The sequence below is a fragment of the Tachypleus tridentatus genome, chromosome 3, assembly GCF_004210375.1.
Source record: "Tachypleus tridentatus isolate NWPU-2018 chromosome 3, ASM421037v1, whole genome shotgun sequence".
NCBI lineage: Eukaryota > Metazoa > Arthropoda > Merostomata > Xiphosura > Limulidae > Tachypleus > Tachypleus tridentatus.
Genome location: NC_134827.1, coordinates 32,185,607 through 32,199,240, shown reverse-complemented (window position 1 = coordinate 32,199,240; position 13,634 = coordinate 32,185,607). Strand labels below are relative to the sequence as shown.

General features: G+C 31.2%; 1 protein-coding gene across 2 annotated transcripts in view; it reads left to right on the top strand.

Annotated features, from left to right (window-relative positions):
- LOC143246642 (kinesin-like protein KIF13A) overlaps nt 1-13,634 on the top strand; it is a 245,665-nt gene that overhangs the window by 184,976 nt on the left and 47,055 nt on the right. For both annotated transcript variants that reach the window (XM_076493696.1, XM_076493695.1), the window contains exons 12-17: nt 611-745; nt 5,907-6,043; nt 8,348-8,457; nt 11,388-11,528; nt 11,728-11,908; nt 12,300-12,462. In XM_076493696.1, coding sequence (XP_076349811.1) covers nt 611-745; nt 5,907-6,043; nt 8,348-8,457; nt 11,388-11,528; nt 11,728-11,908; nt 12,300-12,462 — 867 coding nt within the window. The remainder of the gene's footprint in view (nt 1-610; nt 746-5,906; nt 6,044-8,347; nt 8,458-11,387; nt 11,529-11,727; nt 11,909-12,299; nt 12,463-13,634) is intronic.

Below are 13,634 nucleotides of genomic sequence, written 5' to 3'. Positions count from 1 at the left end.
GTTGTTGATATTATATTGTTTAATTGTGTTTATCTTTCTTTGGGGGGGTGGGGGTGGCAGCAGAGCTGCTATTTTTGCGTAGTACCCCTTCATCGTTCGCTGATTCTATTATTTTAAAATTTTCATTGTATGGCGTTTTGCTAGTCTTTTATTTATATTCCAGAGTTGTTGTTTTTTTTTGACAAGCTGTTTTGCGCATGTCCTCTGATTCTGGTAGCTAGGTAACTGCGTCAACAGTTCAAAGTAACTAAGGGAAGGCAGGTAAAGATAACCTTTGTAAAATACCAGAAACATATAATTTGGTGTCTCGTTTTGGTTCCTTATAAACATGAGTACATTGAGTAGCATTGTTGGTTTCATAAATGTATAAAGCCAGAAAAGTAACAATACTATCTAAAATAAAAATAAAAATGATTGCATTGTTTGAGTAAATCAGGAAACAATACAAATCTCCCTCCCGCTTATCACCTGACAATATTCAACCTTTAAAGTAATTAAAACTAACCATCTAATGTTCCCTTGATGTAAATATTCACCATTTGTGTGCGAATAACGTAAAAATATATATTTAATATAAATTAGCATTGAATTTGAAATTGGATTTTTATAGGAACATCAGCAAGCCTTGGAAAAAATGGGCATTTCTGTGCAAGCCTCTGGAATCAGGGTGGAAAATGACAAACATTACCTGGTCAACCTAAATGCTGATCCGTCTCTGAATGAACTTTTAGTATATTATCTTAAAGTAAGTAAATCTGAATTAATATTAATCTTTGAAGAAATTAATTATTCTAAATTTGTGAACTTGTGAACTATTAAAGAAGGAAATGAAACCAGGGGCGTAGATCCTGGGGAGATGGGGGATACATCCCCCTTCATTTTAGGTGGGGGTATGGTGCATACAATCATCCCCCCCTACAGTTTGGTCTGTTGAATTGTTTTATTGCATCACAGGCCTACAAATTGTGTGTTTCTTCTTGTTATTCTCGTGTTCTTACCAATCGAATTACATAATTAGGCCTAGATGTAGGCTTTTTCAGTAGCCGAAATGTACATCTTTAATATAGGCGTGCTTCTAAGCTTTTCGATCTAAGCGATAGTTCGTAAGTATCAGTCAGTAGGCCTAAGTATACATGCAAGTGTCGTGGCAACAAGATTACTCTGTGACTGCATGTCATGACTGCAAAATTCCTGATTACGTGAACCTGAAATTACCAATTTGCAAATTGAACAGTCCACATAAGTGGTTGCAAAAATCATCCCCCCATCAGGTGTAAAAAATCTACGCCCATGAATGAAACTATAAATAACTTAAGTAGTTAGTGATAGTTATGTTATTGTCTTATTTGTATATTTACCAAGGATCAAATATTCATTGACATTTATTTCACAAGTGATTAGTTCATACAGAAAAGTTACTGTGTTAAATTCTAAACATTAAACTGTCCAGCACTGAATGTCTGTTTGATTTCTGGAATATCTGTTGTGTATCTCTTCAAAACAACTTTAAAGGTTTACTAGAACTGGTTGCTATTACTGAATAGTCCTCTATACTGTAGAGCTAACAGAACTACCCAAATAACCACTTGTTTTATGTATTTTTGGAGAGGATTCTTATTTTCAAAAAAAATTTATACTGAAGAATTGCCCCAAGAAAGAAAGGTTATTTGATTCTGATATCTCATACGACCATCAACATTATAGAAAAATGCAAAGTTGTAAGCCAGTGTTCTGAACATTTGGTTACACAGAATTGTCTAGCCAGTACTCTAAGAGATGGTTAGCTAATTTATTACCCGAAACATACTGTTTAAATTACTTCCTACCATAGTGTGTTTCAGTTCTGAGTGTATATAAGTCTGATTATTTTTTAAAACTAAATTTATTTTTACTCAAAAAATCACATAATTTTTTTCACCAATAAAATAAGTTAGAGAAGAGTTTTACACATTTCATACGGTAGGTGGCAGCACTGTCTATGTGAGGCTATGTTAAATTCGCAAAAACAATCAAATTTTTAGGCATGACCTTCAACAGATCACTAGTCTGGACCGATCATTTCAGTCGCATTCGTAAACCAGCCGAGCAATGCATTGCATACTGAAGGTGGTTCAGAGGCACCCATGCAGGGTATTCTCCGGAATCCATTGTAATAATTTACAAGGTATATATATATATCAGGCTACTAATTGAATATGAATGTATGGTCACATGTAATATGTCATTCAATATCTTGAACAAATTAGAAGCCCTACAATACAGTGTGATTAGAATAGCTTATCGTGTACCTAAATATGCTTACTCCCCTATCATATTTAGGCTCCTTACAGGCACCACCGAAAATCAACACCAGGATCCGAAAACTTGCAGTTAAATTTTACAGATCTGCGAAATTAAGAAATTTTCTCACAAAAGAGTTTCCCAAATTAGCCGCTACACGAAGCTCCTGGCGCATCCACAAGTCTCCTTATCACGTTTCTAACACTTAAAATGTATATACAGGCACTAACTACACTATCTATTCCAGATTTCATCTCAAGTCCTCGATTCAGCTGTCAGTTCAGGCACTTCCCAAGTAAATTGGTCTGGGAAGTGAAAGTGGGTTTTCTCAGGGTTCTCCCGTTTCCCCCACATCTAAAATTTGGCATCGGATTTAAAAAATTACGCTGCTCTGAATGACCATATGTCGTATATCGGCTGTTGATTTTGTGATATTCATGCACATCGGGTGCACGTTGTTGGTTTTTCGCTTACTTTGACTTTCTTGCTATCACGACTCTATTATCATTCATCTCAGCATGATTTTTTTTCTTTTCTTTGTTTTTATATAATATTTTCATCTTTTTCATGTAAATTTTTTAATAATTTTGTTTACCTCGGGTCGCTTGATCAAACTCTTAAATCAAGAGTGGGGAGAAGAGAAAGTATATCCCATGGTTATCTCTGTTTCCTCAGGGGATGGAGAATTTAAACTGAAACAACTGTCAGTATTTTGTTTGTTTGTTTGTTGTTTTTTCTAAGTAGAACTTTAAATACTATACAGTGTTTCTTCTTATAGTAATATCTATGTTTGTAGATATCTGTGGGCACAGAGAGCTTAGTCGCTTTGTGCCATAAAATACCAAATCAACCAACCAACCATAATATCTATGTTATGACAGAGTCACAAGTTCTGGTAATGTTTGTAAAACGTTTGGATAATTCAAAAATCAAAATAATGGTGTCAGTCGATTCTACTGAGATGACATAGTTTCAGATGGAGTATCTGCTTTCATAATTATTATTAATATCTGGTAGTAATTAAAAAAAAAGTTCTAGTGTAAATGGTGTTTTTATTATCCCTAGAAGTTAGCTTTCTTATAGTAATGTGGTGTATTTTTAATTAGCTTAAATACAGGGTAAAACAGAAATTACTAGCCAATAACAGATACAAAAATTATTACAATTGGAACCTCATTGTATTTAGAATCTACTTATAAATATAAACACTTCCTATGTCTATTAAAACACTGTATTGAATAGGAAAGTAAAGAAAAAACTTGTGAAAAAAGGAAGTAACTTTAGGGATGGCTAATGTTAATCCTTCAAGAACATTGTAAACAAGATAGTAAGGATGGAATTTGCAAGAGGTAATATATAGTGATATACATATTATATATATGTAACTACCCAATCACAACAGAGTTTAATTTACCTTGTGTTTCACTGTTAAAATCCTTTTACACTATATAACTGTATTGTTATGTAAAGATGATGTAACTGCCATCCGTACTCTGTTTGTGAAGAATTGATATCAGCCATCCCTACACATATTTTTTAAAGTTTTTTCTTTACCTATAGGTAAAGCGTATGTCATACTTACATCTGTAGATTATTATTGTTAGAGAAGGAAGAATGTTGAATGGAAGTTAGCAGTAAAACAAAATATATTTTAATAACACACAGTGTGTAGAGATTAACTTAACACCTTAAATCAGAGTGGCTGTTAGGAGCATCTGACCAAAGGATCCCAGTTTATCCGTTGAACAGTGACAGTATCCAATAACATTTTTGTCTCTTTATCTGAAAGCTAATCCAAACCATGTTATTGTTCACAGAATTAAGAAAATTGTGATGTTATAAGTTATGATGATGTAATTAACAGGAAATGATGAAAATAATTTTGGCAGAAGACACCAAACATTATGGGTTTAAAGATATAGACTGTCCACATGTGATACTTGTATATGATGCTAAACATTAATTTTGTATAATTTATTTTATACAATATAACATTTGAATTTAATTAATGTACATTTTTTGTCATGTAATTATGGTTGACAAAGTTAAGAGGTTAAAATATATTTTATTTGTAGTTATAAAACTTATGATCCACTTGTTTAATAACCTTTCTGCTGCTTTGAAACAAACTGAATTACAACCTAGAAGATACTTGGTGGTAATATTTTGAGATATGAGTATAGGTAATTGGAAAGCACTTGTTTATGAAGATGTCTTCTGAAAACACGACTAAAGGATTGTTTAATTAGATAACATTATCATTAGTTTCATGCAGCTGCTTTCTAAATGTATTGATTTTAGAAAAGCATGTAAAAATATATTTAAATATACTGAATGAACAAGTGCTACATACTTACTGTTGTAGTTGCTTATAAAAATTATAATATTAATAGTGTAATATATTTTGTAACTCGTGAATATATTAGATAATACATTAGTGTTTTGACCTGTGGTCGATCTCTAATTACCAATTAGTTTTTTACTGATTCTTTTCATTTAGGAAATTAGTATTTAAAATTGCAAATTGTACACTTTTTTTTAAATAATAAATTATACATTTTATGAGGTGCAGGAACATATTTTTATGTTACATAATAAATTACGTAACTCTGATAAAGTAATAATTAACAAAAAAGTATGTTTGTCTGTATCTTTCAAGTGTATTACAACCTTCATTCATTCCTTTCCAGTGTTCTTTCCCTTTAAGTACATTTTATCTATAAGATATAAGTTTACGCACTTCTATAGAATTTCCATATTTTTTCATCATGTTTATTGCTACATTTAAGAGTTTGATAGTAAAAGTTAAGATCTGTCAAAGTTCTCATCTTAAGAATCTGAACTGCTGAGAAGTTCACTGAATTCCCCAAGACTAACGTGATTGTTGTGCGCATCATATTTCTCCGTGCGATCAGCTCTGTCCTCGATCAATGGGCAGGCATTCTTTTCTTATATAGGAATAACTTTTTTTGCTTCATGAAGTGGCTACACTGACTTTAAAGGAGTATTAAAGTCAGAAATGTTTCTCTTATTGACCCACACCTTGGCTTGTAGATTAATTTGACTTATTGTTACACTCAGATCAGACTTTCAGATTTTGTCAACCCATTTCATGGGATTTGTTTCCAGTTCAGGTCTGAAACTGGTTTTCGTGTTCAAGCAGGACTCTTTGTTCCTCACAGAATATGAATTTTCTCTCTCTGTTTTTGCCAATTATAAACAAGTTTTTAGTTTATGTGAAATCCTTTTCTCACAGCACAGTTAATTTTTTGAGCAAATTTCATGACTTGAATCTTGGATTTTTTCATAGTATCTTATACATTTTGGAGGCATCTTGATATTCAGCAATTAAACAACAATCAGAATGCACGTTGCGACCTTTATAAGGTGCATGTAATTGCCTAGAATTTTGAAACAGGCTGTGCATGAAGGTTGTTGTTCAGTGTGTTTAAATAGATTGATTCACTCAGTCTTGAGGATCCACCAATGATTGAGGATATTTCTGCATTTTAGTATCCATTGTATAAGTTGGAATAACATTCTGTTATAAAAGAGATGAATTTATATGCTGTGATATACAGTAAGAGTCTATAGATGAATTAGAAGATAACTTTTTTTCCTTTCAGGATCAAACATTGGTGGGTCGATCCGATGCTCCTGTTGAACAGGATATACAGCTCTTGGGGTTGGGAATAATGCCAGAGCACTGCATCATTACAGTAGAAAACTTGGATGTCTTCATAATCCCCAGAGATGGAGCTAGGTAAGTATACCTTTGTAATAATTTTCAGTACTTAGAGAACGTGCTTGGCATGGTGTATTTTATTAGGTGTCTCAAATTTCTAGGAGAGCCATATAGAGGCCATTTGCTCCTAGAGTGGACACAAAGAGATCACTAATGCTAGAACAAGAAAATATTATTGGTGTTATTTTCGAGACTAGTTGACAGTTTTTAGAATACAAGCACAAACCAATCAGCTTGTTTTTTTTTCCAAAAAAAGAAAAATTGTTATTACATACTGTTTAATTACTAGTAAATATTTTTGCTAGTTTAGATTCCTATTTCTACAACTTAGTTAACTCTCAAGAATGTACAAAAAGAAAGTTGATTCTTCAATCAACTTTTATTGAATTACTCTAATTAGGTTTGAGTATGGATTGGTCCTGTGGTGGAACTCTAGATTTCAGAGCTGGATTTGAATCTATGCAACATCACAAACTATTTGTTACATTTTAAACTCTGGGTGCATTATAAGAGTGAGAGTAAATCTTTTAGACTGGATAACTTCCTTCTTGTCAATAGTTCAAAATTAGGGAAGGTGGCAGGTGGTCTTAGTAGCTTAGTCGTAAATACAGTGCCTATGTACGGCTCTTTCTGTCACCTTGAATGATTAAAACTGAAATCTGATCTTCAGTTTTTGCAGTTAGAAAGTAATAAATGTTTGGGGACATTATATTTAAGATACTTTAACCTTTTACCTCCTATGTTATTTTTTTCTTACTAAAGACAAATTTCCTTGTTTTGTGTACTTGAAACAAAAGTATGACTCATAATTCATTGAAGGAATTATCTAGAGCATTGCATAATGAAAACATTTTAAAACAAATTATCATTAGAGCCTTAAGTTTTACTCTGACTGAAAGCATAGTGATACCAGAACTTGTTCCTTATTTTGGAAATTTTAAAGAAACATGCTGATGAATGAATATATATGTATGTGGATATAAATAGTAATAAAGCTAATATAATGATGCAATTTTCTCAAATAGTAGAGAATTAGTTTTTAAGGCGCAAAATCATGTACTTTAGTTTCACTAGTCTGTACATACTTATCTCATGAAAACTGGTGGTTAATTAATGAACAAATTCAAACTTGAACAAAGTAGAACATAAATCTTCCCCTTAATAATGTGTTATGATGTTCACCTTTATGTCAGTAAAGGCAAAATGTTAAGGTTGGCAGCCTTGACCTGGCTGAGTGCCAGCTGTTATGTTTTGAATTACTTCCTTTTAAATGTTCAGTTAAATGTTACTGGTTTATAATGAATATTTATTGCTGAGCTATATTTCTTGTATATGTATAGTGTCAAGTTGGTATATGGATTATGTTAGTAGGCTAAAGACTAATATGTCAGTAAAATACACATGAATAATATTTAAAGACTAGTATGTCAGTAAAATACACACATGAATAATATTTAAAGACTAGTATGTCAGTAAAATACACACATGAATAATATTTAAAGACTAGTATGTCAGTAAAATATACATATGAATAATATTTAAAGACTAGTATGCCAGCAAAATATACATATGAATAATATTTAAAGACTAGTATGTCAGTAAAATATACATATGAATAATATTTAAAGACTAGTATGTCAGTAAAATATACATATGAATAATATTTAAAGACTAGTGTGTCAGTAAAATATACATATGAATAATATTTAAAGACTAGTATGTCAGTAAAATATACATATGAATAATATTTAAAGACTAGTATGTCAGTAAAATATACATATGAATAATATTTAAAGACTAGTGTGTCAGTAAAATATACATATGAATAATATTTAAAGACTAGTGTGTCAGTAAAATATACATATGAATAATATTTAAAGACTAGTATGTCAGTAAAATATACATATGAATAATATTTAAAGACTAGTATGTCAGTAAAATATACATATGAATAATATTCTCACCTAATGACACAATAACATCTTATGATTCATGAAAGCTGATCTAACTGTGGTGTAATACAAAATATTTTAATATTCTATCCCTTAAAACTTACTGAGTGTTGTAGAGTTTGTTATAATCCTTGTTATGTTTTGATGTTTTAATTATCGAATAATTTCAAACAAATGTACAATTCCAAGAGCAGTTTTAAAGAAGTAATTTCTTATTAATATATGTAATTATTTTGGTTATGATTTGTATTTAAGAATGAAGAGAGTAGTTGCTTCTCTAAATTAGAACTAAACCATAGATTTTAGTCATAGTTTCAATGTTACTGTAAAACAAATCATATGTATATATACATATATTTTACTTTGTTAGGACGTGTGTCAATGGGTCAGTTGTTACTTGTAGAACACAGTTAAAGCATGGTGACCGCGTCTTATGGGGCAACAACCACTTCTTCAGGGTCAACTGCCCAAAAGCAATGAGTAAGTAACATTGAATTGAAATATTCAGTTGTTTTTTTTCAGTGTGTAACTTGATAATCAGAGTTTTGTGTTACATTATTACACTACAATGGTTCCCTGGTGGCTGATTTGTAAGTTTAAGGGCTTATAATGTTATAGTTAAGGGTTTAATCCTCACAGTAGGTACAGTACATACAGCTCATTTTGTAATTTTGAGCTTAAAAACAATGTACTAAGCCAATGTTTCCCAACCTGAGGTACAGACCTCTAGGGAGGGTCTGCAAAAATAATACTGGGGTTCCACGAGCCATTTTCTTTAATTAAGTATTGAATGGAAAAATACAGAATAATAAGCCATAAGAATTTGATGTTGTCTTATAACTGTCATCACAATTTTTCTGGCTATCTAAGTGTGTGAGAAAAGCTATTAAAACAAGTTAATTAATGTTAACATTAACAGTTTGTTGGGTTGATGGGATTTTTCAAGAACATGGTGTCTGTGAAGAAAAAAGTAATAATAGGGTTGACAAATTTGGAACTACTGCACTAGTGTGTCGGTGCATTCGTGTCTTCATACTTATATATATAGATTTTAAGAGCAGTTTCTTTTAAAATTAAATATTTATTTTATGTATAAAACTAAGTGTCATATATACCATTTCTTTAAAGTTTGGATTAAGAATGCAAGCTGCTGTTGACAGACAAATCTAAGTGAAAACATTATAACATGAGGGAACCAAAAAAGTCTACGTATGAACATATGTTAGTCGTTTGTAAATTTGCATCAGTTTTCTTCTGTAAAGAGGTGCTGTTTCCCACAATAATACATAGATATGACTGAATGATATATATATATAACATAAATTTAATGTTATTGTATATTTCAAGAATTATTTTGTGTATGCCCAGCACTTCTGAATATATTTTGACTTCACTCTTTTCATTGTAGAAATATAAATTTATTATGAATAATCTCACTGTATTTATTATTGTTGTTGTAGTTTAATAATTGTACTTTTAGCAATGTGAATACTTAGACAAAGTAAGTCTGATTTTAATAAACTGAGAGTATAACAGTAAAATAGACTTTGTTGTAAGATTATCATAGATGTAAATATAGTGAGTATTCCTGCAGTTTTAAAATTTAAGTTTTTAAATTCTGGTTTTTTGGTAACAAAAGTTTTTTCTTGGTGTATTCGTATTTTTAGAGAGAAAGAGAAACTTGTTAAGATTTGTATGAAATTTTCAGTTTTATTTAACCCTTTCGGTGCTGAATAACACATTTTAATGTTTGGCATGGTGCTGAATATATATGTTGGATACTTGAACTAATTACGGTATCAGTACTAAAAGCATGATATCTTGACAATAACTTAACAAAAGTCCGTGAAATATTCAGTGATTGTACCCAATACTACGTATGTTAAATTTAACACATAAGAATAACAGAAATAAAGGAAGGTCACCTGCCGTGCTGAGTCTTCAAGTTGACTGTGGTCACCAACCACACCGAAAGGGTTAAATAAAAAATAATTTAAATGGCATGTTTATGGTAATTTATTATGATTTAATATCATTAGTGTTATGAATAATTTGCACATATGTGAAAAACTTTACATGATTTAATTTATAGAAGAATAGTTATAGCAAATTTTATATCAGTTGATGCATGGCTACATATCAGTTTCAATTACAGTATTACATTTTTTCTAGAAATTTTGCCATCACAGAATTTATACTTGTAGAAATCATGTGAAATATAAAATGATATGATTGTACTAGGCATTACCTACCATTGTATTAATGTGGTATGGACACAATTCTGTGATAAATAGCTTGTTTTTACTCCAAGAAGTGGCCCAGCATGGCCAGGTGGTTAATGTACTCGACTCATAATCTGAGGGTTGCAGGTTTGAATCCCCATCACACCAAACATGCTCTCCATTTCAGCTGTGGGAGCATTATGATGTGACTGTCAATCCCATTTTCCATTGGTAAAAGAGTACCCCAAGAGTTGACAGTGGGTGGTGCTGACTAGCTGCCTTCCCTCTTGTTTTACACTGCTAAATTAGGGACGGCTAACACAGGTAGCCCTCGTATAGCTTTGCACAAAGTTCAAAACAAACCAAAACTTCTAGAAGTATTAAAAACTTTTAACAGGCCATGAAACAGTAAAGAAATGTGATGTTACACCTCAGTTATTTGTACTGATAACAAATCATATAGTTCTTTGAGTCATTGTTCAAATTTTAAGTTTCCAACACTGCGTTAAACTATTGGAAATTGATAAATATTATAAAGAACTATTAAAAACTTCAATTTTTTTCATGTAGAGTCACAAGTGGACATAAATTGAATTGCAGACCTAATAGAGAGGGAGACATTATTATTTGGGTTGTGCCCATGTTGATTCCACATGGCTTAGGGTTAATTACAATTTGTAATTATACATGAGTACTTAATAGTTTAACTTCGTTGGAGTGTATCCAACAAACTGTGTCATATTTTCTTTTTACAGCAAAAAAAAATGTTCTGCTCTGTGATCTCTATCTTTATATGTGTAAAACTAGATAATTTATCATGGAAGGAAAATAATTTTGAGGAAACATATTGTAATCTATTGATGAATAGGAAAAACCTGTTGACTCTTATTTCTCACTTGCATGAGAAATTCTGTGATTTTAAAGGAGTCATAGAGCATTGTTTCTCAACAGCTAGTCTGATGAATGATAAAAGACTATTACAACTGATGTAATAGTACATAGAATTTCAGAAAAAATAAACAGCACTGATGGAATTTTCACATGTAATTATTTTTCTTGTATTTTAATAGTTTTTGGAGACAGCTGTCTAATCCTTTGTATTGGAAAAGTTGCTAACTGCTACTATAGAGTATCTGAAACTACATGTTAAACAATAATGTTAACAGACAAGTTGTATTTTTTTTGCAGCTCCTTGTACTCCAGACATATCTGGACGACCTATTGATTATGAATTTGCTAGAGAGGAGCTAATGATGAAAGAACTTAGTAATGATCCAATCCAGTCTGCAATGAAAGCTTTAGAAAGACAGCATGAAGAAGATAAACACAGTGGGTGTATTTAGTGTATCTTTTTAGGGAAATGATATTTCAAATGTATGATTACAATTTTGAATCCAACTTTATAACCATTGTTTTATATTGGTTGAATTCTTAAAAAAAACAAAAAAACTTAACATGAGGATTAGTTTCTAATGGAAACATTTTATAATAAGTAATTAACTTCTAAACATTTTGTGCTATCTTTTAGATGCTTTGGAGAAACAAAGACAAGTTTACGAACGACAGTTACAGATGCTTCGTAATCAGATGTCTCCAACTACACCTTATGCACCCTACTTTCCATTTGATCCCTTTAGTTTTGGAAGGATAACACCCACTGGGTCCTGCATTAGTGTTCAGTCACGAATGGAGAGATGGGCTAAAGAAAGGTATTTTGTGGTTATTTAAACTTTAATAGAAATGAGAACATGTTTTACTTTTTAAAACGACTGCTAAATAAGGTAATACAGTGTTGCGTCTGCATGCTATAACTAGTTTCAGAGATATTACTTATCTCAGGGATGTTGAAAGTGTATGTTACACCCATAAACTACAACGGATTATTATATCTTAGTTTTTACATTTTATTGTTATATGAAGTCAAAACTATCAGGCATTCTTAAATTTAGAGATGTTCCTTATTTTAGGGATGAGTTGACATACTGAATTTATATGCCACACACGAACAAGAATGGAACATTACATTTCAGTTGTTAAGTGTTACTGTCATATTGTACCAAACTTTCAGGAGAGCTTGGTTTTAGATTTTTTTTTTTTCAGAGATGAGCTTTTTAAGAAAAGCTTAGCCAAATTGCGACAAGATATTATTAAGGCCAACACTTTAGTAAGAGAAGCCAACTTCCTTGCTGAGGAGATGGGAAAAGAGACATCTTTTAAAGTAACTCTGCAGATTCCAGCAGCCAATCTCAGCCCCAATAGAAAAGTAAGACTTTAACTGAAGTTTTGAAAACCTGATAATTTTTGTTTGTGTTTTACAGAACAAGCATTTATTTATTAAACTTCACATAATTTGGAAATCAGAAGAGTTCATTTGTGTTTTAGTTTGGTATCATTGTTGTATTATATCAGGTATTTAAAACTCTTTTTGCAGTTATGATGGTAAAGTGAGTCAGTACTAGTGTTTTTATGATGTACAAAAAGTGCATAATGGTGTTTAGGGTCAGTCAAATTCACTACAAAATATCAGCCATGGTACATTGCATTATTAACTTTTGTATGTGAAGAAATTAACTTTTTGTTCTTACAAGAATGTTTATAATTTTTCATTTGAAATATTATATGACTATATCTGAGAATAATTTTATAGAAATGTCAAGTTGATTTTTGGCATCAGAGAAATGTACTGAGGTCAGTAAAACTGTTCGTATGTATTCAGGGATTGTTACCGGATTTGATGAGAACACAATACATGTTTAATGACAGTCATTTTGCTTAATTAATACACTGAAATTAACTTCTTATAATTGATTTATTTCAATATTATGAAATTTATATTTTCATAATATGTAGAGCATATGGAATTATTTTACATATAGTGTAAATTGGCTACATTTATTCTATTTATCTTTCTTTGTGACACGAAACACACTTGAAATAAAAATGTAGAATGGCTGGTATAGGTATTAACACTTCTTTTGATAACCAGGGAACAACATTTCAACTTTCCTAGGTCATCTTCAGGTTACCAAGATTTTTGTTTATGTGAAGATGACCTAGGAAGGTCGAAATTTTGTCATCATCTTATCAATAAAAGTGTTATTACCCATACCAGCCATTCTACATTTTTATTTCACTTTGTTGTTTATAAGTGCAAAATTAAATGTGTTACCTGATTTGGGACTTACGTGGTTTCAAACTTTCAGTTTCCTTTACTTCCACTTTTTTGTATTAAGTATAGAGTATCAAAGAGAAGTTAAAAATTAAGATATAAAGAAACTGTAATATGTCTCCCAGTGATGTGTAAGTTAGAATATCATCTCAACCAAAGCAAACATTAAAAGTGATTTTATTAAAATTAGGTAAGTTTTCATGTGGCTTTATGTTCATATATTAATGGCAGTTTCTCTCTCCAGACATTAAATTCAGCTGGTTTCT